The 26,711-nt window shown below is 42.1% G+C and overlaps 1 protein-coding gene across 4 annotated transcripts in view; it reads left to right on the top strand.

Annotated features, from left to right (window-relative positions):
• Spire1 (spire type actin nucleation factor 1) overlaps positions 1-26,711 on the top strand; it is a 116,167-nt gene that overhangs the window by 87,426 nt on the left and 2,030 nt on the right. The window contains exons 9-17 of one of the 4 annotated variants that reach the window (XM_013116772.3): positions 3,332-3,373; positions 10,720-10,892; positions 13,785-13,875; positions 15,731-15,873; positions 18,333-18,506; positions 22,144-22,281; positions 22,835-22,905; positions 24,352-24,379; positions 24,469-24,605. In XM_013116772.3, coding sequence (XP_012972226.1) covers positions 3,332-3,373; positions 10,720-10,892; positions 13,785-13,875; positions 15,731-15,873; positions 18,333-18,506; positions 22,144-22,281; positions 22,835-22,905; positions 24,352-24,379; positions 24,469-24,605 — 997 coding nt within the window. The remainder of the gene's footprint in view (positions 1-3,331; positions 3,374-10,719; positions 10,893-13,784; positions 13,876-15,730; positions 15,874-18,332; positions 18,507-22,143; positions 22,282-22,834; positions 22,906-24,351; positions 24,380-24,468; positions 24,606-26,711) is intronic. The other 3 variants (XM_013116773.3, XM_005074640.4, XM_005074642.4) reach the window with 3 other exon arrangements.

Here is a 26,711-nt window from a genome sequence, read left to right on the forward strand (position 1 = left end):
TCTGCATCCCAAATGCTAAGATCAAAGGGGTGTGCCACCACCACTAGCTGGTATCTGGATATTTTAGCTATTAATTCTTCCAATCTGTGAGCATAAACCATCTTTATGTCTTACAATTTTTCATGTTGTTAATGTTCCTAAATAGTTCATTATTTCTAAATTGTGTAACAAATGGTATTGTTTTCTTGTTACTTCTCACATATGTTATATCAACACACAATACATTTGTCGTATGTTGACTTTTTATCAAGAAACTTGACTGAATTTAGTAGCACCTCTAAAAAGATTTCTATTACTCTTTTCCCTTATGTGTATTGGTGGTTTGTCTGTATGCAAGTTTCTGCACCATGTATATGTCTGATGCCTGTAGAGTCTAGAAGAGGACATCAGAAAAGGGAAGTGGAGTTACATATGGTTGTGAGTTGCCCTGTGGGTGCTGGGAATCAAATCCAAGTCCTCTGGAAGAGCATCCAGTGCTCTTAACTGCTGAGCCATCTCTCTAGCCCATGAATGTTTTAACTGTAACTGTTTTTTAATGGCATCTGTAGGGTTTTCTTTATGTAAGATTATGTCAGAATAATTATATTGTTTTTCTTGCCTGGTTGCTTTAATTAGGACTCCTAGTACTGTGATGAACACAAGAAAGGCCATGTTTGCTTTGTTTCTGATTTCAGCACTGTTAGGAAAATATAATGTGAGCTTTTTATATGTAGTCTTTATTACAGCAAAGTAATTTCTTTGTATTCCCAGCTTTTTGGCTTTTTAGCCAGAGTGTTATATTTTGTCAAATGACTTTTTCTGTTTTGATATAACCATGTTTTGTTTTGTTTTTATCCTCTATCCATCATTAGTTATGTATCACATTAATTGCTTCTAGTTTGATTTTTCTCTTGCTTTGACCAAAAGCAATTTGGGGGACAAAAGGATTTATTGTAGCTTACACTTCCAGGTCACAGTCCATCACTGAGGGGTGTCAGGACTGAAACTCAAGCAGACACTGAAGCAGAAACCAGGGAGGAGTGCACTTACCGTGGCTGCTCACTGGCTCAGTCAGTATTCTTACACAGTATAGGCCAACCTGCATAGAGATGGACCCTCCCATCAGTCATCAGTCGAAGACAGTCTCTTACAGACCAGTCTGACAGAGACAATTCTTCAGCTGAATTCTCTTTTCCCAAGTGATCTAGGTTGTCTTACGGTAATAAGAACTAACCAGGACACCATCCTTGTATCCAGAAATAAATCCCACTTAGTCATGGTATATGGCCTTTTTAATGTGCTGTTGGACTGGCTTGACAGTATTTGTTGAGCTCTTGTTTTCTTTCTTTGTTGTTTTAGCTTCAGTGGTCTTCTCTCTTCTGTGTCTTAGAATAGTTTGGTAAAGATTGGAACTAATTCATCTTTCAAGTTTGGTAGAATCATGAATGACACATCTAGTCCAGGACTTTTCTTATTTGGAACTTTTTGTTTGTTTTGTTTTTTGAGACAGCATCTCATATAGGTGAGGTGCTCCTCAGACTTACTCTGTAGCTAAGAATGATCTTGATTTAGGTGCAGATTTTATAGGCATGTGCCATCACTCCTGACTGTTCTGTTTGTTTTTCTGAGACAAGGTCTCATTATGTAGCTATGATGAAGAAGGGGGGATCCCTGAGGTTCACTGGCCAGCCAGTCTAGCCTAATTGGTAAATTTAAGGTATAGACAGACTTTTCTGTCCCTCCAGCCACTCCCCAAATAGCCACACAGAGTCTTAATATTAACTATAAATGCTTGGCCAGTAGCTTAAGCTTCTTTTTTAGATAGCTCTTATAATGTAAATTAACCCATTTCTATGAATCTAATGTGCTACTCTGCGTCTTGTTTACCTCATCTACGTTCTTTCCATCCTGCTCACTCTGCATCCCAATGTGTCTCCTATGTCTCCACCATTCATTTCCCCAGAATCCTCTCTGCCCTGAAAATCCTGCCTAGCCATCGCCAATCAGCTTTTTATTAACAATGAGAGCAACACATTTTTACAGTATACTGAATTATTTCACAGTATCCAAGCCATTGAAAGATTTGCCTTACAGGAGGTAGAAGGCCTTCCTAATGGTGCCACCCAAGCTGGTCCTTCAGCTCCATAACATTTTCATGCAGTAAAAATAAAATTAAAAAATTAAATGACAAAACTATAATATGTTATCCTCTTGGTTTAACATTGGCTATGGCCTGAACATCTTTCACCATTTAACATAAATCAAATCATGATTTATTAGGACATGATCTCCCAACTAATGTCTAAATGATGTATTTACCTACTCTCCTACAGTTATATGGGCCATTTTCATTTTTTCCCTAGCAAATCTGAAGTTACTGTTATCTATTGTACGTGCCCTCTATTGGTGTCACTGGTACTTTTCTTTTCCAGACTTCTTAATTACTGTGATCCTTGATTACTTGTTGTCCTTTTTGTGGTATATTGAGCTGAAAAATGAGAGCCTCCGGTAGGAATTTCACTCAGACCCAAAACAGACGACAACAACAACAAAAAGGGAAGCCAAGCATGTAGCTAAGATGGTAGAATACTTGTCTATCCTGCGTAAAGCCCCAGGTTCAGTTAGCTTAACCGGTACAAAAGCGAAACAGACAGACAGACTGGGAAATATGAATTCATGAACTCCACTGCCCAGGGACTGATAACATTCTTTGATACACAGTGGTCAGTTTATTCAAAAGTTACATTCACATACAAGAAAAGAGCTCAACAACAGATATGTGTAAGCTTGGTTAAAGAGTGATTTGAGAATATGTATATTTTATTTGCTATACCTAGCAAGGGAAATCTGAAATACATTTTGGTTTTTTGAGTGGCAGGTAGGAAATTATTCTCATCAACACAAAATCCCTCTCCACTTTCCTGAGACATCTAAGAGTCTTAACGTGCACATTCAGATGGATAGCTTAACCTCTGAGTTCCTGACCACCAAATATTTTTTGCAACATACTTATTATTTGGTGGACATAACATTTGAATAAAATTGATCACTGCATACAAAAGGAATGCTATCACTTCTTGGGAGATAAGGTTCATATTTTTTCTCTTTATCTTGTTTTTCATTTTCAGTGTATTCTTTAAAATGTTTCTTCGTATTTTTTTCATGTTTTCTTGTCATTGTCATAGAGCTAGAATTAAGACTCTTGCGTGGATTTTTTTTCTATTTCAGAATTGTAGCTTCTAGCTACCCTCCAAGGAGTGCCCGTAAGAGCTCTGACCCTTCTCCCTGTCCTGTCTCCCTGTGTATCCCTAATGGCTGAATTACTTTCTCTTTATTGTTTTCTTTTTTTCAGCAATGCGGCCACTTAGCATGTCTCACAGTTTTGACTTGTCAGGTAAAAAAAAAAGCACTCTCACACCTGACATGGGCTGTGTGGTTTCTGTGAGTACATTCATTTGTCTGCTTGTTTAAACATGTCAGAAAAGAAAATTGAAAAGCTTTCTTCTAAGCTGTGGTCAGTAAAATAAAATATCCTACCTATTTCAAAGCAGTCCATATAATTAAAACCACAGTGGATGGCAGCCTCTGGGCCTCCCGAAGGAGCTGTGTTGCCATGGCCAAGCTGTGGATGTGACTGTCCAGTGTGTGGCAGCTCTCACTGGAGCAGAGCCTTTCCTGTAAGCAAACAGAAAAACAACTGGGAAGAAACCTTTTGAAAGTGCCCTGCTCTTTAAAACACTGAGAGCCTTGGTGGGCAGAGACTGCCTTCCATACCCTCTGGTCAATGGGCAGAGCCTGTCATGCATGGCTCTGTGGTAGTCACTGAGGATCTCTGTCAGGGCCTCCTAATGTGTGCCATAAACTTACAGGGTGTCTTACACTTTCTGTGTAGTAATCTGTGAATATGGTTAAATGATAACTGAAAATGGCTATATTTGATTATAAAACTATGTCCTTTAAAATAAAAATTTTAAATATATTTATGAGAAAATTTGCATATTTTCTTAGTTCTTATAAGATATTTTCAGATTCAAGTTTTTAATTTCACAAGTTACTGTTTCAAGCTAAAATGAGGTAAGATGTATTTTTCTACAATGTTCCTTGAAATGATATAGAATACTTCTTAAGTTAAAAAGAATTGGCATACAGATCCATGTTTAACAAACCAGTGAGTTTGAGTATCTTTTTCTAGTGTCATTATTGAATATTTACTGTCTTCTAACTACAAGGTAGTTTCCACATTTTTTTAAAAATTTTCTGCTTATTTTTGTAGCTCTCAGACATAACTTTACTATTTTGGTCTTCATTTAACTATTTTTGACTGACCACCCAAGAGCCTTTTCTATTTTCTTTATCCATTTGGCTAATTTTATTTATTTTATAAATCATTTGTGCAGTGAACCTGTAAAAATTTTAGACTGGAAAATAAAACCAAAAATTTGGACCATGTATGCTATGGTTAATCTCTAAAAACTGGCCACTGTCACTCTGGATACCTACTGGTCATGTTTCCATTGGTTGGATAAGGAGTAGGAGGCTACCTAACATACAGATTGCTGGCTGGTTTGTGGCTGATCAGGACAGGATGCATGCTCTCAGACATGCTCTGGCATGTGGTCTCTGGTGGTCTTCCAGGCTCCTGGTGGCCCTGTGTCAGGAACAAAACAGGGCAGCATAGTTTTGTTGTCTGTTCACTGTCTGCTGTAGTCTATCTGTGCCTTGGTGGTATTCTGTGTGGTTCCCAGAGCTTGCCTGTCCACTGCTTGTGCTGCTACATGTTTCCACTGTTGCATTTGACTGTTAACTAAATGTCCCAGATTGTAAGTGGGAAAGGGTAACCCATCCTTCCAGCTTTAAGGACTAAATATGTGGTCTTAGTAGAAAATGAACAAGCCAAGGAATGAACAGTCTAAACATGTAGCATAGATAATGACTCTGAACTTGAGTGCAGAGTGAGACAGAAGGAAGTGTATTCTGCTGTTCAAGGCTCTCTTAGAAATATTTCTTAGTGAAAATCCTAATAAGCCATTCAGCATCAATTGAGGTAAGTCTGATTTATTTTTCCTGTACAAATATTAAGTATATAATCTATGTTCTAGTGCAAATAAATAAAGCAGTAGACACAAAATTATTCAAGTATTTAATATTGCGGGTGTGCCCTTTAGAGTCTGAATTTAAGAGATAGTAATTTTTAAAATCATCTCTACTTTTTGTCTTTAACATTTGTTCTATGTATGAGATTATCATTTTTTTCCTCAAGAAATTCTGTCTTCAAGAGTTGAACTGGTTCACACCTTTAATCCCAGGAGGCCAGCCTGGTCTGCAGAGCAAGTTCCAGGACATCCAGGGCTACACAAAGATACCCTGTCTCAGAAAACAAATGAACAAAAAAGAGTTTGACGCTTCTCACTTAATACACTGAAATAATAGTATTTATTATTTCAACAGTAAATCCAAATAATAACTCCTTAAAATATGTTGTGCCGAGTCTTATAGGAAATGAGGCTTGCACAGTATCTAGTCTTAGAGATCACCAGAAGCCTCCTGGCAGAACCTTTTACCAGTCACATCCCCCTCAAAGCTTTGAACTTACTAGGGATGTTTGTTTCCATCATCTCAGTCAGTGAGCCACATGACGGCCATTGGTCCCATAGCATATTGTTCAGGCAGCCTTTATCATTTAGTGACTTTCCCTGAACTTCAGTTCCTATGTCATTTTGTCAACTTCCTCCGTGTGTGTGTGTGTGTGTGTGTGTGTGTGTGTGTGTGTGTGTGTGTGTGTGTGTGTCTGTCTGTGTGTGTGTCTGATACGAATTGAATTCCCAGAGTGTTGCACAGGGAGGGCAAGTACTAAGCCACCTGAGTTACTTTCCTGGCTCTTTACTTTTAAAGCCTGTTTTGTTTTGTTTGTTGAGATAGGGTCTCGTGTAGCCAGGGATGACTTCTGACCCTCCTCCCTTCACTTCTGAGCACTGAGATTACAGGGAATACTGCCATGGCTGATGTTATATGTGCTGGGGCTTGAACCCAGAGCCTGTGCACACTAAACAAGCACTTTCCCAGTGGAGTCCTTTTTATGTTGAGAGAGGGTTACTCAGGCTTGCTTTGAGTTCACATTGTATCCCAAGCAGACACTGATAACTGAACTTGGTGATTCTACTGCCTCAGCCCCTCAACTGCTGGGATTATAGACATGCACCACCACACCAGACTTTGTTTTTTGCCAATTGTACTAGTATATTATATGTAGATGATATACACATATGTGAATTAATAGAGTGTCTCAGCTTACAAGTTGTGGTCCAACCAACCCAACAATGGCTGTCTTTTGTTGGAAAGTCCAAGAATCCAAAGCTGTTTGGTCCGAGACACTCAATGTCTCTGATGGTTTTCAGTATATCAGTAAGGGAATGAACTTGCTGGAGAGTGAGGGCAAACAGGCAAAGAACAAGTGCTTCCTTTATTATAGGCTGCCTCCAGTTAAGGTGGATCTTCCCACCCATAAAGATGACGATTTAGGGTGGGTCTTCCCACTTCAAATGATTTAATTAAGAAAAATCCCTCACAGGTGTGCCCAGCTAAATTAACAACCAAGAATAACCAACAACTACACCAACACTACTTTAATATTTTTAATCTAAATAATATTAAACACTATCAACACAATTTAAATTTTTCAATCTACCCTAGGTCTGGAGAGATGGCTCAGTAAATGGGTCACTCTTCCAGAGGACCTGAGTTCAAATCCCAGCACCACAACTGCAGCTCACAACTATCTGTAATTTGAGAACCCAGGGATCTGACAACCACTTCTGGTTTCTATAGTTGCATACCTGATGCATATACATAACATGTAGGCAAAACACTCATGTACGTAAAAATAAATCTTTTCAGCCGGACATTGGTGATGCACGCCTTTAATCCCAGCACTCGGGAGGCAGAGGCAGGCGGATCTCTATGAGTTCAAGGCCAGCCTGGTTTACAGAGCGAGTTCCAGGACAGCCTCCAAAACAATACAGAGAAACCCTGTCTCAAAAAACCAAAAAATAAAAAAATAAATATATTCACTGGCCTTGAGGCCAGAAAGGCAGGAGAGCTATCACCGCCTGCCACCAGCTGCAACACTCTGGAGAACAGGCCCTGCATGTGCCTGGGCAGCACAATAGAGCCACTCCTGTTGGCAGAGGTATGGGTGAGCCATCCTCCAAGTTGTTAGCATGGGAGAGCTGTTCCCATTACTCACCTGTCATATGGCAGCATGGGCAGGGAGAGGTGTTCTCGCCACGCCACCCCCATCAACCCAAGGCAAGTGGGAGAGGTCGTAAGACATAGATCTAGCCTTGCCCTTCGTCAGCTGCAGCACTCGGGAGAGTGGTCCCTGGGCAGCGCAGAAGAGCTGGCCCCGAAGGTGTAGGTGTGCAGATCCAACCTTGAGGACAGGAATGCAGAAGAGCTCACACTGATGGTGAAGACAAGGAGCAGGCGGGCTGACCAACCCTGGAATGACCCAGGCCCGGAACCAGGGTTATGTGTTGGCCTGCCCCAGCATCCACCCCATCTGTGATCTGCTAGAGCACATGAAGGGACTGGTCCTGCAGGCCCAAAGCTGCAGGATCTCCACAACACAGAGCAACAGTATGTTAACCAAGAGGATTTCTAATGAGGGCCCAGCATCAACCGTGTAGCAGAAACCAGAAGCCTCAAACCAGACTAATAACTCTCTGCAATGAACACTTGCAAGATACATGGACAAAAGGGTTTACTGTGTGACTCAGTGTGTCATACTACAACTTCCATGACAAGACTTCCCCCTCCCTCTTCTTTCTCTTCTTTTTTCTCTTTCTTTTCTTTTCTTTTTTCTTTTTTTGGGGGGACTGCAAGGGCAGAGGGCAGATATGCAGAAACAGGAAATGAATGGGTTCGAGATGCATGATGTGAAAGACACAGAGATTAAATTAAGACAAAGTAAAAAAATAAGAAAATCCTTTTTAAATTAATCTACCATAAACAACTTCTAAATTTTCTTAAACAATAACACCCATGTGGATGTGATATAATAGTTGGTTTTTTTAAAACAAGATAGTAAAAATATATAGCCAGTAAAACTCTTTGCCTTGACAGTGTGAGCCCAGTCTTGGGAGCTGGGTTTGCTCTTGTTCCTAAATCTCTTTGTGGGAGGTGACATGTCTCAGCAGCTTCTGCTGGAACATGAGTGGCTGAGAATGCACATTAATGTGCACAGTTTGTCTTTCCTTTCATATTTTATTTATTTGGGGGTTTTGTTTGTTTTGTTTTGAAACAGGGTCTTACTATGTAGCCCTAGTTATCCTGGAACTCACTATGTAGACCAGGCTGGCCTTGAACTCACAGAGATCCTCCTGAGTGCTCATGTGTACTCATTAAAATCACAGAGATACTTACTACCTCTTTTCTTTTTTGTTGTTACTGGTTTTAGTTAGTTTGTTTTGTTTTATTATGAAATAGGATCTTACTCTCTGGCCCAGACTAGCCTCCTGGCAATTCTCCTGCCTTAGCCTCTCAAGTGCTGGGATCACAGGTGAAAGCTACCAAGTCTGGCTGCTTTTCTCTTGAATAGAAATTAACCATCTTTTGCTTTCTGGAAAACTCGTTTTCGTTTTAATTATTTTTATTTATTATATAAGTGGGTATTTTGCCTTCATATTTTCACCTCTGCAATTTGTATGAAATCTCACCTCCTTTTCTATTTTTCCCTTTCACTTTACTGCAACCAATTATTATTTATTTGTCCTAGCTACTTAATACCTGGGACCATAATAACAAAGTAAATAAATATGTACACTTAGCGTTGGGTTCTCTTAATTAAAACTACCCAGGCAGGAAGAAAGCCACATATCAAGTCAGGACTCAAAGTTTTTTTCACCTAAATGATAATTATTAAGCCCTGTCTTCTCTCTTCTTTCTCCTCCTCTGTCCTCTTTTGTTCCTTCAATCCTCCACCCTTTATAGCCTAGTCAAACCTTCTACAGTTTTTGAAGGACCTGTTTTCTGGCCTTCTTGATATGTAAGAATAAAAATCATAAATTTTTGTTCATTTTTTTTCCAAGACAGGGTTTCCTTGACTGGCCTGGAACTCAGAGAGATTTGCCTGCCTCTGCCTCCTGAGTGCTAATATTAAAGGTGTGTGTCACCACTGCCCGGATTTATTTTATGTCCTAGCAATTGACCTTTTACATGCAGTATATCATAGGCTATCAAGCTCACAATGAGCCCTTCCTGCCTTAGCCTTGTAAATGCTGGTATTATAGACATGTACCAAAAAATTGTAAATTTTAAATAAGAAGTATATCTTTGTAGTAAGAAATGATATATAGTTCCTTTAAGTAATGTCAAGGAAAATATGTGAACCCAGTTATAAAGGGGCTGAGGATGTAGCTCATTGCTAGAGTACTAGCCTCATATGTACACAGGCCTGGGTGAGATTCCCCAGCATCATGTAAACTGAGCATGGCGTTACACAGTTGAAATCCCTGCACAAGGGAAGTGGGGTAAGAGCATCAGAAGGTGATCCTTCTTAGCGGCACAGAGAATTCAAGACCAGCCTGGTATACGTTAGACCCTATCTCAAAAAAAAAAAATCAATAAGAACATACTTAAGTGCTGAGTGTTTTCTACTTAGGAATATAGATATCACTTGTTGAGAGAAAAATAGCCTTCAATCATAGTGCTTTCCCTCCCAAAGGCTTTCTCAGTTTGGTGTCTAGAAGGCCCTATACCAAAAAGAAGCTTCATGGATGGTTCTCTGTGCAGTTGATCACACTGGTCTGCACTTTAAATTATGCACTAATTGTCACATTGTCACTTCTCTGATTTTATAGTTAGCTATTTAAGATAATCCATGTTAAGTCTTTATTTGAAATGCTCAAGAAAATCTATTCTATTTCCATTGGAGAATTTTAGGCTAGAGTACCAAAAAGCAGGTGTTGGGAATCAACTCTGGCTCACACCACTGTCAGTCAAGGGCTTGGGTTACTTAGAAGGAGAGCGGAACACTAGTGCTGCCATTGGCTAACATTGACTGTACTAGGCACAGGAAAACACTCACAGTTACTAATCTGTACTATTCTGCTTTATAGGGGAGGAGCTGGAGGTTAGAGAGCTTACCCAGACAGCTAGCAGTAGAGGTAGACTTTGATCCCTGTCTGGGTTATGCCAACTGTATACTACTGTTTTCTCTCTAATGTGGAAGGGCCTTTTCATTCAGATGCGAGCCCTTAATAATTTAAATCTAATGTATTGAGGAGATGTGTCCCAGAACCTCTGTGCTTCCATAAATGTGTTTGAGTATGGATTCTTAGCCTCTTTGATTTTTAGGACAAGATGTTTTTAGACCTTATCCCTAGGGGGACCGAGTGTGCTGCCTCTTTCCTCTATCCACAACTGGCCCTTAGCATGAGTACAGCTTGCTTCTTGGAGCCTCAGTTTATTTACCTGGGAAACAAGACGTCAAGATCCCTTATCTAGGATTTCTGCCAACTCTGAGTTCTAAACTACAGATGTGCATATACAATCATCACTTTAAGCTTTCCTGTAATCTGACAATAGCTTTAACAAATTCCATATGCACAGGCATGGCATCACTGTACTGAGCCTTTGTGTTTTATTTGTGTGACATGGAAATGCTGTCACCTGGTTGTGCTTCCAACACAGATTACCTTTCCTGGCTCAAGAAAAGGTAAGCTTTTGCCTTTCTCTTACTAGATGTCACTACCCCAGAATCTCCAAAGAATGTTGGGGAATCATCTATGGTGAATGGAGGCTTAGCATCTCAAACAAAAGGAAATGGGCTGGGTACTGGCCAGCCAGGGCCTGCACAACGGAAGAAGCTCCTCAAGGCCCCAACCCTGGCTGAGCTGGACAGCTCTGACTCTGAGGTAAGGACGCCAGGCATGCAGATGTCCTCTGACCCTGCCCCTACCTGTTTCCTTAAGCTGTTTCCTCTTCTCTTCATGATTCAGTCAGTAACGGTAAGATTGAAGTTAAGCTGGCTAGCAGGAAGGATAGTGACTGTTATTTCTCCAGACCAGTGTGGTGGATGTGCTTAGTAAATAGCACTGAAATTGAGGTCTGTAGTCTTATGGTAAGGAGGAGTAAGATAAATCAGCAGTCCTAAAACTCATATGACCTTCATCTTTGTTTTGAGAAGGAGAAAATAAAGTTGAGACATGTTTCTATAGGTTCTTCTCCCTCTGCAGTACACACAGACACATGTAGGAGTGTTCTTTCTGGGATTGTAATGCCAACAAGCAAACCCTCAGGAAGAGAGCTGTGCTCCCTGGAGTCTCTGCTTTACTCTGTGCCCTTCAGGGGAGAATGTGGTGTGTTTGGGTTCCATACCTGCATCCATGCTGCACCTCTGCCATCTGCTGAGCTGCAAGTGTCAACATGGCATGTTGCTGCTTGCTAGGGCTCCACTTCCTGGTCCTGGCTTAGACAAAAATGGCATTCTTCACTTTTGTCCATGCTGCATGGACACATGTATGGATGAAAGACATGTGCTGCCACTGCCCGGCCTTAAATTGGTGTTTTTAAGTATAAGGAAAGACTAATCAAAGGGATGTCCAGGAGTGCTTTGTGTTCATTTTTTTAGACACAAGTTTTACAATTTCTAATTACATTAAATCTTTAATGTTTAGAAAGCATAGGTATGTGGGTGGCTTATTTGAAACCAGCTGTTGTTCACATTGGGGAGTTGTATTATGTTATCAGAGTTTCTATTGATGGGGCTGGAGAGATGGAGCAGCAATTAGGAGTTCAGGTCCCAGTGCACACATGACAAGCCAAGTTCCCACTTGGAGCTAGGACTAGGGCTGGGGCTCTAGCTCCAAATGGGGCAGAAACAGACAGAGACAGGAGAATTTCTGGGCCTGTTGGCTTCCCTGGGTTCCCAAAGAGACTGGGGGACAGGCTGAGGGATGGTGATAAGGACAGATGTCCTGAATCCCACTATATATGCACATGAGTATTTTGTAAAAGCTTCTATTGGTGAAACACAGCTTTAGTTTAATATTGATACATAAATTGTGTTCATCCTACGCCTCTCTCTCAACATCAGCTACTTCCAGACTATCTTTTACCTGATTAAAGCCACAAAATAATGTCTCTTTTAAAAGGCAGATATTTACACGGGTGAATGGGTCTTAACGGTGTGAAATAGTGAGGACAGTACTTCATGCAGTACCTGCCCTGGGCCGTGGCTCTGAGCATGTGGAGAGAGCACGAGGACAAGCATTTCACGTTGTCCGTGCATCCTCGTGTGTCAGAGCCTGTGCCTCCCATTTGGGGACAGAGCCAGTCCTTCTGTCCTCTCGCGGGGCTGGCAGCCCTCCCATCCGTGCCACCTGGTGAGGGCAGTTGGTTTTGTTGATCCTCAGCCTTCTGGATCCAGAACTTGTGGTCTTCCCCAGAAATATGAAGCAAGGAACAAAGCTTCCGAGTTTGGCAGATGGATATCCCCCACTCCTCTATTAATTTCTGATGTCAGGAATCCCCTAAACCAACATTGATTGGCTTGCGTGGGCATATTGCTTTCTGATAATGGCCATAAATGCAAAGCTGTTAGGTGTTTCCCATATCACACAGTAGACTCTGTTCACTTTTCCTGGTGAATTTTGTTCCCCACTTCATGGATTCTTCCTCTCTTCTTTTTGTTTCTTTTCACCAAATTCTTCTTTTTCCATTCAAAGTTTCCATTATTGTATGTCTTCACTAAGTATCAAATGCAGTGGCATAAGTGTGATGTCGTTAACACTCCAATTGCTTCTAATTCAAATGGTAATTAAAAGCATGCCTGAGGAGACACATGTTTGCTAGGACTGCCTTATTCTGTGCAGCTAACACTATAAGGTTCAAAGACTGAAACGTCTGGAAGGACCAGGGACGCCTCAGTACTGATCACATGCCTGCAGCAGACAGGCAGAGTACTTGCTGTTCTGTGTGATGTTGGTATTGCTGTGTCATGGCACTGTCATGCAGTTGTCCTCATGAGCCAGACTCATGCACACATCTTCCTCATGCCTTCGTTCCTGTCTCTGTGTCTGTGGTGGCTCTGCCAGCTAGCTGAGTCTGTACAGTGAACAAATAGAGAAGAGTCTCCGGGAGGGGGAGAGGCCCATCTTCCCTCCCTCCCTCCCTTCTTCCCTCCCTCCCTCCCACCTGAACATCTCCTCCTATCTTGAAGCGTATCCACATCCCTTGTTTTTAAACACAAAAACATTTTGACACCAGATGCATGCAGAAGTATAATGTCCAACAGCTAGAAATGGAATGAGAGCTACAGCTCAGTCCGCCCAAGACTAGCACCTGTCTTTCAGGATCTCATGGACACTGGGAAGTCCATTTTCCATTATAAGAGCAAGTGTTGGAGCTGGGCCCAGTGGATGAAGCTCTTATTCTAGTTTGCTTTCCAGTTGCTATGGTATGCATGCTCAAAAGAAACTTGGATTAGAATGGGTTTATTTCAGCCCATAGGTTACATCCACCATTAAGGGAATCCAGGGCAGGCGTACTAGGCAGGAACCTGAAGGCAGGAAGCAAAGCAGAGATCGTGGAGGGATGCGGCTTACTGTTTTGATCTCTCCCACCCTGTCCCATCACTTTTAATTAGGCAAAGTGAGAACATGAGCCCATCCCTGATTTTAGACCCCTTCTAGTTTGCCCTGAGCCTCTGACATTGTAGTTTGGTGTCCTGTTACGTTAAAGTATCTGTTTACTAGGATGGTATTCACTAGCACAGGAGCTGAAGTTCATGAACTTGCCTTTTTCAGGAGGAAACTCTGCACAAGTCAGCCAGCAGCAGCAGTGCGTCTCCCTCCCTCTGTGAGGATCCCGTGCTGGAGGCCATGTGCACAAGGAAGAGTGAGTGCACACCTTACAGAACACTTGACTAGAGCAAGAGCCCCACAGTGCACTGTCATCATGTGGCATATATACAGCTAACCCTTGTACTTGAGTGTCAGGAATAGACAGGCTCAGGTATCTTCCCAGGCTGCATGGACAGTTACCTTAACTAGATCAGGCAAGTTTATTTTTTCGCATAGCACACATATAGATAAGCCAGCAGAGTGTATATCTGTGTATGCATGCGTGCGCATGAACACGTGTGCACTTTTTAGATTAATGACTAGTCTGAATTTAAGCTCAGAAGCACTAAATAACCATATTTGCTCCCTACCCACCTGGTATAAGTTACATACAGCCATATCCAATACATGTGTAGGTAGTAAAAATACTTTTATAGATATTGGGCAGTGGATTCTGACTACAGTGTCTAAACTTAAGAGATTTCTAAAGGCTTTTAGTAATGTAAAATCATTAAGAAGAGTTAGAAATTAATTCATTGGATTTTAAGATATTCTTAGCGGATGGAGAGATGGCCCAGTAGTTAAGAGCACTCATTGCTCTTGTAGTGGACCTAAGTTAGGTTCCCAGCACCCACATAGCAGTTTACAATCATCTGTAATGCCCTCTGCTGGTCCCCTTAAGCACCAGGCACACACATGATGTACATATGAACAGGCAAAATACTAATGCACATAAAATAGAAACAAGGCCTTTATTTATTTTGTTAGACAGGGTTTCTCTGTATAACAACAACCTGACTGTCCTGGAACTTGCTCTGTAGACCAGACTGGCCTCAAACTCACAGAGATCCACCTGCCTCTGCCTCCTGAGTGCTAGGATTAAAGGCATGCACCACCACCCAGCTAAATCTTTTTTTTTTTTTTAAGATATTCTTAAAATGTTGGCTTGAGTTCTCATACTCTTTTGAAATGGGGTTTCGTGTACTACAGGGTGGCTTTGAACTCTTTTTTTTTTTTTTCCTTTTTTTGGCTTTGAACTCTTAATCCTCCTGCCTCTCCTTCCCAAGTGCTGGGATTACATAGTATTTCAGTTCCATAAACAAGTTATATAAAAACAATGGAGGCAGGCAAAATGACTCAGGGTAGAAGTACTGGTCATGCAAGCCTAGCCACCTGAGTTCTGTCCATGGGTCCCATGGTGGACGGCAAGAACATACTGACTTCTAAAAGCTGTTCTCTGATTTTCACATGTGCATTGTTACAGGACACACGTGTTTTCACACACACACACACACACACACACACACACACACACACACACACACAGGTAAGTCAGTAAGAGTTGGCCTTGGTTGTCGTCCAGGCCCATTAAACATCCCAGAGGCCTTGAGCTGGCGCTTTCGCTCAGTTGTAGAGTAATGACTGTAATCCCAGCACTTAGGAGGTAGAGGTAATAGGATCAGATCAGCAGTTTGGGTCACCCTCAACCATGTAGTCGAGTCGAGGCCAGCCTGGACTACAGGAGATCCTGTCTCAAAATAAATAGAGTGCCCATCAAATTGTGTAATGAACTTCACTGTCATTTCTTAACTGGAAACTACAGTTTTCATTTGCCTTAGTAGTTTGCCTTCATAAGATAATCCAAAGACATGAATCCCACTTAACTCTGTTGACTTTTACTTTCATCCCTACTGTATGAAGCAGCCTCTTTCCCCTGAGCTGCCATCTTAAAATAGCTCTCCACTGAAATAAGTGCTTTGTCTTTGAACACAGTGTTGGCACATAGTACAAAAGGTTATCTGTTGGAAAATTCAGAATTAAAGATTTTATTTTTTACACATTTTTTATTATTTCATTTTACATTAGGACTTTATTTTTAATCTAGTCCATTTATTTGGTTAAATCTTTAGAGCCTCCAAAGTTCTTACCCATCTCGTCAACGCCCCAGCCAGAGAGACGGCAACCACCGCAGAGGCGCCATTCCATTGAAAAGGAAACACCTACGAATGTGAGGCAGTTTCTGCCGCCATCCAGACAGAGCTCTCGCTCCCTTGTAAGTACCAAAGGATGAACAGAGATGTCTAGGGAGGAGGAGTAGGCTTGTTTTCAGAATGAAAAAGAGGAAAGTCCTCCCTCACAGATTAGCATGAATTTAATGTCTGTGTGCGGAAAATGGGCTCTGGCTACACTTGACCAGTCTTTGCTTTATTTTGAATACTCTTTTTCAAAAGCTTTGTCGATGAGTTATCATTAAAGAAATGCTTGTTTTCTCTTAGAGCATATTAATCCACTTAAAATTGTCAAAAGGTTCTCAGAATACTATGACTGGATAGATTACTTTATCTGAGCAGAATAGGAAGAGCTCTACCTTGCTTTTTAGTGTGTATAATGCAGGCCAGAGCTTCTGTCTGAGCATTTAACAGTGGCAAACAGCTCCTTACAGTGGGGTAGCACACGCAGAAAAGTTTATTGCTGTAGCAGCAGAAATCTGCAGAGATCCTTTTGGTTTCCCTCATGTGCTTCTACAGTATAGTAAGAATGCAAGGGGTCCACCTTCATTCCACCCACAGTCTAATACAGAGGTTCTCAACCTGTGGGTCATGATCCCTTTAGGGGTCACATATATCTGATACCCTGCATATCAGATATTTACATTACAATTCATAACAGTTATGAAGTAGCAATGAAATAATTTTATGTTTGGGGGTCAGCAGGGCATTAGAAAGGTAGAGAACCCCTGCTCTAATAGCTAATGTTTTCTTTCAAATACTCAGGAATAAAAGTCACATGAACATACTTACAGCTCCATCTTTACCTGTGAGGAGTCCTACATGTTTCAAATGAGGCAGCAAACAGATGTCCTTCCTTCAAGGAGGGGACACAGTGGTCAGTATAGACAGGAAGTGTGAGCAGAGCTTAAGAATATGGCATTGGATGTCACCTCTATTCCAGAATAATATAATTAAAGAATTCATGGGATGATGGCCATTTTTTGATGAGATTTTTCTAACTCCTACATAGTTACTGAGCCACTGCTCTTGTCTGATGTAGTGGTGTGCTTGGTAATTCTAATGTTTAGAAAGTCACCACAAGTTCAAGGCCAGCCTGAGATGCATTGTGAGTTCCAGAACCTGGTCTACAGAATAAGAACCTGTTTCAAAGATAGAAACTAGCTGGGCAGTGGTGGTGCATGCCTTTAATTCCAACACGGGCAAATCTCTCTGAGTTCGAGACCAGCCTGGTCTACAGAGCAAGTTCCAGGACAGGCTCCAAAGCTACAGAGAAACCCTGTCTTGAAAAACCAAAAAAAAAGACAGATACTCCTCTTTGGTGAAATGGCTTGTTAATGGCCTACCATCAGTAAAGCAACTCTGTAAAGTAAGCTCAGATTTAAAATCCAAAACCTGTTAGCCAGTATGAACAAATTTTTACTTTACCAAAATACATAGCTAGTTGTGGTGGTGCGTACCTGTAATGTGTGCGTCACTTGGGACGCTAAAACAAAGAAGGTCAGAAGTTGAAGGTCACCCTTGAGGTCAGCCTCCTGGGTCCCATGAGACTATGTTTCCAAAAAAAAAAAAAGGCAGATAGTTATGATCGTAAAGGAGCTGTAGATTACTGCCAAGTGCTTTGCTCTGACAGTGTAAGTGATGCCAAGCCCTGCAGCCACATGCAGGGCACACAAAGACTGTTTGCTGGCTACGGTGAACTATGGTGGACACTTGGTCACACTGTGAGCTCCCTGTGGAGAAGGAGAAAAACACAAGAAAATTATTTGCACTCACTGAGAAGGGAGGGTCTGGGGAACAGGCAGTGGGAAAGGGGCCCTGGCCCACACAGATAGTGAAGGTAAAAGGGAAGGGAAGAGGTCATGCTGGGGGCAGCTCCTTCAGGTGCACAGGGACACCAGGTGCGAGGAAGACCGCCTCCTCCACACAGTGGCTTTGCTCCCTCACTAGTACTTGGTCAGTCTGTGGAAATCACTGTTCTTAAAAGCGTAGTCATGAAACACTTTAACTGCACTATAGAAAAGAAGAAACTGGCAGGAATGTTTTTGCTGTTAATAAATTTTATTTTATTATGTTTAAATACTTTTTCATTGTTTGGTCAAATTACTGATTCTGATTGCCCATTCAAGTGAAAAGCTTGTCTTTAAGGGCCTTCCCAGGACAGGGGCAGGTGGGCTGTAGGCACAGGAGCCAGGAACTCTACCCTGCATCTCAACCAGCCTGGTTTGGGAAAATCACAGTACTCACAGCCCTAAGAGTCTCTGCTGAGTGACCCTCAGGCTGTGGCTTACTGGTTGATTCCTGACTTACAAAAATGAATGAGTTGTCAACTTAGAAAAATGAATGGGATATCAGCATGGACCATTGCCATCCACGCGTTGCTTTTTGTTTTGCTTTGTTTGTTTTTCTTTCACAGTCTGTAATTGCCGTTTGTAGGTCACATGTTCAGCATTTTCTCCTTGTCTTTCCCCCTGCTGTTTTCTTTTTCCCTTCCATTGTTCAGGTTCCTAGGATAACCAGTGTATGGCCAAGGACGCCTTTCCGACCACTTTTCTCTACCATACAAACAGCTTCTCTGCTGAGCTCTCATCCTTTTGAAGCAGCCATGTTTGGGGTAGCAGGGGCTATGTATTATCTGTTTGAGAGAGCTTTTACCAGCAGGTGGAAACCCTCAAAGGTTGGCCTCTTTCTGCTGGTTCTGGGAATCCTTTACTCTCTGTGTCTCTGACAGTGATCCTCAGCTACTGCACTCCGCAAGAATTAACAGCTCAGATGGGCCCTTTGCTTTTGATCGCTGATTCCAATCGTGTTTAGGACGCATAGATGATGCTGTGATCTCCTTGGAGAAGAAAATAGCTGGAAGGACAACAAACTCAAATGCAGCATCAGCTAGAAAGCCTGTGGGCGTTTGTGTCTGGGAATGACTCACTCAGCAGGGCATGGCTTCCTCCTGATTCCTGTGTGGGCCAGTCATCTCCCACTGTTGGAGCCTTGGGAAGGGTTTAGTCACTCACCCAGCTGGCAAACCAGGCCCCCTGCTGGCCAAACAGCCATTCTGGCCACGATGGACAGCCTGTCACACCTGTAGAGGTTTAGGTGCATCCCTGATCTTCTACACTCCATCACCAGCTCTGTGGCCAAATATCCAGCCCCCCTCAGAGTGCTGCTTCTCCAGAAAGAGAAGTGAGTCTTCTTTTTACTGATAGTTTTTCAAAACATTTTGACTGTTTCTCATTTTATCATTTTTGGGGGATTTTTTTCCTCACAGAATAATATATGTTACTATCATTTGAATTCTTTGGAAAGACCACCTTAAAGCCAGTGGTAGAGAGCAGAAAGGACCAGGCTCTTCAAGGGTCTGTGTTATGAAACAAGCCCTGGGCAGATAGATGCCCCCAGCAGCTCGGTTGTTACTCATCTGAATGAAAAGACCTAATGAGCAGTGAGCACATTCCTAATTCTGTCATTTGTCACATAATCTCTGTCCCATTTTGTGTCCATCACTTCCCACCTAACTTTAGATCAGCCCCTTAGACAAAATAGGTGACTCTTTAGTTCCTCTTACCAATACATGTTGACATCGTGTTATGAATACACTCAAACAGAAATGCCTGCAAGTCCAAAAACTGTTTTAAGCAAAAAACAAATTCACTTCCAGTTTTAAAATTGAATATAAAGAAATGAATGATTAAATGTAAGTTATTTTTTATTTAAATTGGCCTCCCTTTGAATAGCTTATAAATACCTGTTACAGTTGTGTCTTAAGTTTCTTTTTTTACTGAAGTCATTATATAAAAGATCTCTCTTCCCAAAGCCTGCAAGATGGCTCAGCAGTTTAAGGCACTTGTTGCTTACTAAACCTGATGGCCTGAGTTCAGTCCTCAGGACCCACATTGTGGAAGGAGAGACCCACGAGTGGTCTTCTTATGTCCACAGCCTCATGGTGGTACTCATGTGCCCATGCCCTGCATTAAAACAGACAGACAGCCCAATCTTCTCATTTCTTCGTGGCCCGGTAACTAATGGCCAGAGCTTCACATTCTGTTGTCTAATGTCTGTGCTGCCTCATTCTGACCCCTTTTGTCTGGTTAAACTATAACCAGAATATTCAGTAAAACTCAACTTGTAAGTATGTAAGTCAGCTGTGGCATGTGTGTCCCCGTTGTCAAAGCCGTTGCTGCTTTCCCCCACATTTTGAGTTTCTTTGGGACATAGAGCAACAAGGGTGATGGAGTCAGGCTGGTATAACCCGACCCACTGAACCCACGGCAGGAAACAGTACACGGGATCAGGTGGGCAAGGCGCTCTCTTGTCCCAGCTTGGAGATAAGATCTGTTACAGTTTGATTTGGCTTCAGAGATTAATATTGTCAAATGGAAAAACAAAACTGTTCTAGTCACAATGTTGCATTAAAGTCTTGTTGTCCTTGGGCAAGCTATAGAGTTAAAACATTAGCATTTGACCTGATGGAAATTATTTTTACTATGGGGCAGTCTGTTTGAAATTTTTAAAAAAAGAATAAGAAAATAAGCAAACTCCATGATTTCTCATAGTGTTCTGTGAAGCACTGATTTACAAGGGGTTCAAAGCAGAAAGCTGAAGGTATCTTGACAAAGTAAGCTGTGTGTGACTTAGATGCAGAGAGGGAAGCGCAGCTGGTAGCTTGTTTTGTATGTGGTCTCCTCACATGGCAACACCTCACAGCCTGGGAGCTGCAGGATTCAGGGATCCAAATGCTTGCTTATTTGTTGGATAGTATAGGACTTTGCTGAAGTTTAGCAGTTTTGTCATAGTTAGCTATCAGCCACCTTTAGTAAATACTGCTAGAAAAGCTTCTCCAACAAACATTGAAGAAGAAAACTCACCACAAGACCATGTTCAGCCAGCACCACTAATTTAATAGCCCACTTAAACAGTCTAACCTTCACAAAGGTAGCTCATTGTCCCTATGACACTGTTCTGTTCTCCGGGTAAAACAAAGTAAGTACATATTGAGCACACTGCTTAATCCTGTAATCTCTGAAAACGTTCCCACTAAAAGGAAAGTGGGTGATGGTAGCTCTTTCTGAATGCCCATTGTGAGCATCTTAGAGCCGATGACGCAATCTCCTTCTGCAAGCCCTGGCCCCCACCTGCTGAGAAACGGCTTAACAACTCAGCTGCAGGACTCTTCCCAAAGCGGCTAAAGCAAACCCTGCCCCCTTTAAATTAGCTTAAAAAATTCTGTGTTGAATTGAAGCAAAGTGAGACAGACTAGGTTTTCTTAGTAAATGCTAATGTTTGTCAAACTTGCAACCTAGATTTATTTTTGTTTCTTTCTGATTGAAAGACAGAACTGAATGTTAAAACTCCATAAACTGACTGCCCTTGTGGTCATGTGCTTTCTCATTTGGCTTATTTGGTTCCAGAATGCCTGGGAGCAGTGCTGCGGTGTGTGGGAGTGAATTGTAATGTGTGTGCTGAGAACATTAAGTTTCAGTGTCAATGCACCACAATGGCCCCTTGAAGCCTGGCAGGGCCTGAGGGCACAGGGCTGTTCTGTCTTTCTCTTAGATCCACCAATCAACAGCACCGGATGGAGAACGGATGGTTCGAGGCTCTTATTCAGTGGATCAGTTACATCAACATTTTTCGCAGCTGTTTGTAAGGAGTGTATTAGCATAAGAAGCCAACATAAATATTTATCAAGAGAGGCTGTCTCCATCTGTGCTGACTGTGCATCCAGCAGTCGGTGAAAAGACCCGAGATGGAGAGATGGGCTTGGGGAGTAAGGGGTCCATGCTACTGCTTCCTGTTGCGGTTCCACTCAGAGTATCAGGGAGTTTTGAAAGTGTGCTGATGTAACTGATCACTCAGTAATGCTTATCCATATAAAGTACTAACCAACTTCACTTGGCTGCTCTGGGTACCACAAACCAGTTTTGAAAACAGGACCAAACTTGTAGATTTGCTTTATTTCTAGTAGAGTGTAGCACACAACACATTTGCAGAATCATCTGTGACACAAAACTTGTTTAGAATAACCATGTTTTCTCAAGATTTCAACCATAGATACATAACTCTCCCGAAGACAAAAATATCTGATCAAATGTGAGGAACTTTGGTTTATTGGCTGCAATATTTCACTTGATCACAGTCCTGTTTTCTATGGTGCACTTAGGAGTGATGTGGTCCCCAGAGGGAGCCAGCTCTGTCCCAGTGATCATGGGAATCCTGTCCTCTGAGGCTACTAACCAGGTGTCTGATCTTGAGGGAGCACTGCAGTCCCAGAGCAGGGCAGGTGCTCCTTACTCACGAGGCACTTTGAATTTCAGGAGGAATTCTGCTACCCAGTGGAGTGCCTGGCTCTCACTGTGGAGGAAGTGATGCATATTCGTCAGGTCCTGGTGAAAGCAGAGCTGGAAAAGTACCAACAGTATAAGGATATCTACACTGCCCTGAAAAAAGGAAAGGTAGAACTGTTTAAAGTGGATGGAACTGTACAGGCATGGTGTCTTAAGAGGCCTGCATGCTAGCCAGGTGGTATAGGACTTTAGGGGTCTTAGACGGTGAGGTTTTTATATTCTAGGCTGTTTCCTCTTCTTATCCACAAGAGGGGATTTTTGTTGTTGTTGTTTCTCTGTTGGCAACATTAATAAAAGGTTTTAAAACGACTCTAAAAGATAAAGTATGGCTTCCTAAAGTCATGTGCACTTGAATTGTGCTTTCAAAGGATCAGCAAAACAAGCATGTCTGGGAAACAGAAGTTAGCTTTCCTCAGAATTGATCCTGTGACCATGAGGTGCTTGAGCACTGTGATCATTGTTATTTTTGAAGAACTGTCATTAAACATAGGACTGGGTTATGTGTCGTGCCAAGCATAAAAGCAGGATTTCTGGGTTCTCGTCCTCTTCTGTCTGCAGACATACCTGCAGCATTCCCTAGATGACCAGGAGGTAGATCCAGCATAGAAGCCGGGAAGGGTTGGGTCTGTTTCTCTTCTCTTTTAACTTTGTATTTTTTAAGCTCTGCTTCTGTTGCCGAACGCGGAGGTTTTCCTTCTTCACGTGGTCTTACACCTGTCAGTTCTGTAAAAGGTAAGTAAGGCTTTTGTCCTGTAGAGCTCTGACAGCCACAGAGAAAGGCCAGTTACTCTTTTGTTCCACCCCACTTGAGAGTGGCATTAGAAAGGACCCAATCTGTGGCTTTGCCCTGTGCCTGTCTTATCGCTGTAGCTTCTTCAAGAGTAGGTTGAACTGTTGTTGAACCCGGGGGAAAAAGTTATTCTGCATATTGCTTCTTTCTTCTTTTTCTTTTCTTTTTTATTGTTATTGAGAGGAGGTTTCATGTGACAGCTGGCCTGGAACTCATTACATAGCCTTGAGTGGTCTTCAACTCCTAATCCCCCTGCCTCTGCCTCCCGAATGCTGGGATTGCAGGCCTATACCACTGTGCCTGGTTTGTTTCTTTCATATAAACAAAGTGACTCTGTCATCATTGAACAGGAAAAAAACAAACAACATCCATGGCTATCATATGATCCTTGGATACACTAATTAAATTCCAAACAGAAGTTGATCCTTTTCATTTGTTAGTCTGTGTTGTAGTTTGTTGTTACTGGTAAGTTTTAAGATTAATTTTTAGCCGGGCGTTGGTGGTGCACGCCTTTAATCCCAGCACTCGGGAGGCAGAGGCAGGCGGATCTCTGTGAGTTTGAGACCAGCCTGGACTACCAAGCGAGTTCCAGGACAGCCTCCAAAGCCACAGAGAAACCCTGTCTTGAAAAACCAAAAAAAAAAAAAAAGATTAATTTTTAGGTGGTAGTGGTGATGTGACGACACAGGCCTTTAATCCCAGCAGTCAGGAGGCAGAGGTAGGAAGTGTTCTATAAACCCAAGGCCAACCTGGTCTACACAGTGAGTTCTAGGACAACCAGCCCTACATATAGTAAGACCCTACCTCAAAACCAAACAAATTTTCTTTTTATTATTTTCATTTATGTGTATGTATATGTATCTCTGTGAGTGAACCCCCCCCATGAGTGTAGGTGCCACAGAGGCCAGGAGGCATGGATCCCTTGGATCTAGAGTCACAGTTCACTGTGAGCCTCCCCTAAGGTGCAGAGAGCTGAAGTCAGGTCCTTTGGAAGAGCAGGAAGTGCTCTTTAACTAGTGGGCTCTGCAGACCCTTTTTGTTTGTTTGTCTGTTTGTCTGTTTTTAAGATGAGGTCACACTGTAGTATAAGTTAGCCTGGAACTTACTCTGAAGCTCAAGTTGACCTCGGGCTCTCAGCAGTCTCCCTCTCTCAGCTTCCTCGTACTAGGGTTACAGGCATGAACCACCACAGTTGTCCACCCTGTTTTTGACAGAGAACATAACAGTTAAATTTTATAGATTGTCTCTGAGTCTGCACTTGTATCGCTGCATTCTGACAGAAGGATAGAGAATGTTTGCAGTTGGTGGAAGAAGCTCATAGCTCTACAATCCTGGCTTCACCTATATCCTTGTGTTCCACCAAGTAACGTTTCTCGTTTTGTACGCAGGCCCGTGTGCTCACAGTGTTGCAAAAAGGTAAGCTTAACTCAGTGAAATCACCAGTGTACCTGTTTACTGCCCCTGCCCATCCTGGAGCTCATTCTCACTTTTATTTGGGATAACAGATGCGACTGCCCTCCAAGCCATATTCCACTCTACCTATCTTCTCATTGGGACCTTCTGCCTTGCAAAGGGGAGAAAGTTGTCCGAGGTCAGAAAAATCCTCCACTGGTCACCATCGGCCACTTCGAAGTATCGCCAGGTGAGCAGGGACCTGAATCCTCAAGAGCATTCTCTGCAGAAATAATATTTGGGGCTGGGTGGTCATGCCAGGGGGTAGGACTTGGGTCAGGGTACTTTTTTCAGCTGATAATACCTAGTCTCTTAAAAGATACTTTAACATAGTTTTGTTTTAATTACATTTTAAAAATAACTTTTATCCCTTTAAAAGACATCTTTAAAATTGATTTTTAAGCTAGATGGGCCATGCCTGTGATCCCAACAGTTGGGAGAGGGAGACAGGAAGATTAGGAGGTCATTGGGGCTGGAGAGGTAACTCAGTAATTAAGAGCATTTGCTACTCTTGCAGAGGACCTGAATTCAGTGCCATTGGAGCCTCACAACTGAAATTTCAGGTCTTGGGGTTCTTGTGCTCTGTTCTGTACTGTATAGGCACTATTCTCCACACGTACATGGAGGCAAAACACTCATACACATAAAATAAAAATAAATAAATCTTAAAAAAAAAATCTCCAGTGGTGGTGATACCTGCCTTTAATCCTAGCACTCAGGAGGCAGAGGCAGGTGGATCTCTGTGAGTTGGAGGCCAATCTAGTCTACAAAGCAAGTTCTAGGACAGACTTCAAAGCTACACAGAGAAACCCTGTCTCAAAAAAAAATTCAGTTTGTCTTCAACTACATAGTTAGGGCAGTCTGTTTCCTGAGATGCTGTCTCCAAAAACAACAAAAAACATCGACCTTGTTTTTCCAGTCTAGTCTAGTCTTCCTCTCCTCCTTGTATAGTTTAAAGTAAAATCTGTTGACACTTGTGTCTGTAACATCTGTGACTATTTTCTGTGACTTGCTTTATTATTGTAAAGGCAGAGATAAAGCTTCATGCCAAGAATTGTGTCTCAAACCATTGTATTCAGTACAGGGTAAAGCAGTATTGTCCTTAACAGAAAGGGAAAGTCCACTTAGGCCACATTCTGGCAGGGCCCTGAGATCCCTGGCTCTGGACTGTAAGGAAGAAAACCTTATGCATAGTATATAACCTGGACCCATGAAGCCTTGAGCCCTGACTTGCTCTCCTGGGACATGGCTGTCTATGGTAAGCGCTGATGGGACAGGAACAAGCCCAGGGCAGCTATCAACTGGCTGTGACATTTGTTCCATTCAGTAATGACTTTGAACCTACTGTGTATCCTCCTTTTTGTTTTCTCTTTGGGGAAGTAGCTAATTGACATAATAGCTGAGTTATGTGATCTCCAGTTACCTCAGTCTTGAAAAGATTGTGATTATAATTCAGCTCTCTGGCTCCATCTAGCCAAACAGAATTATTGGGGATGAGTGAACACATTTGATAACATAAGAAGAGGGGTGAAAAGGTATGTTTTCAGAATCAGACACATAAGTTATTTCAACTTCCTGTAGTCTGATCTACTACTGTCTGCCATCTACAAAAGTTGATCAGTAAAGACAGAACACTGGACCTCGGAAAAAGACCATAAACAAAATGATTCAACACAATGTTAGCAACACATTTGTATTTCATTTATTTAAACATTTAGGTGTTTAAAACAGTTCATGATGTGTGGTAATCAAGAAAATACCCGGACACCCTATTTCCCAAAAATTCTAGGAGATGAGAATTTCCAGTGATCTCATTTTCTTTGTTTCTTGTGTGTTTGTTTGTTGTGGCGCTATGGTTGAACCCAGGGCTTTCACATGCTGAACAAGTATTCTACCCCTGAGCAGCTAAGCAGCTGCCTAGCCACAGCATTGGGTTTTGCTGTTGGCTTTGTTTTTGGTTTTGAGTGTTTATGTGTGTGGGCACACAGTGTGCATTTAAAGGCCAGAAGTTGACATTCAGTTTCTTCCTCAGTCTCTCTCAATCTCATACTAAGACTGGATCTGAACTTGGAGCTCCCTCTAATTGGCCACTTGCTGCAGGGTCCTCTGATTGCCTACTTGACTTTTACAAGGGTGCTGGGATCAACACTCCTATCTTCACATTTGCAGGGCAAGAGCTTTTACCTGCTGAGCCATCTCCCAGCTCAAGTATTACTTGTTTTGTTTTTTTATTACTTTAGTATGTTATGCATATGGGTGCTTTCCTTGCATGTAAGTCTGTGGACCACTTGTGTGC

Source organism: Mesocricetus auratus, unplaced genomic scaffold (assembly GCF_017639785.1).
Source record: "Mesocricetus auratus isolate SY011 unplaced genomic scaffold, BCM_Maur_2.0 Super-Scaffold_6730, whole genome shotgun sequence".
In the NCBI taxonomy this organism is placed as follows: domain Eukaryota; kingdom Metazoa; phylum Chordata; class Mammalia; order Rodentia; family Cricetidae; genus Mesocricetus; species Mesocricetus auratus.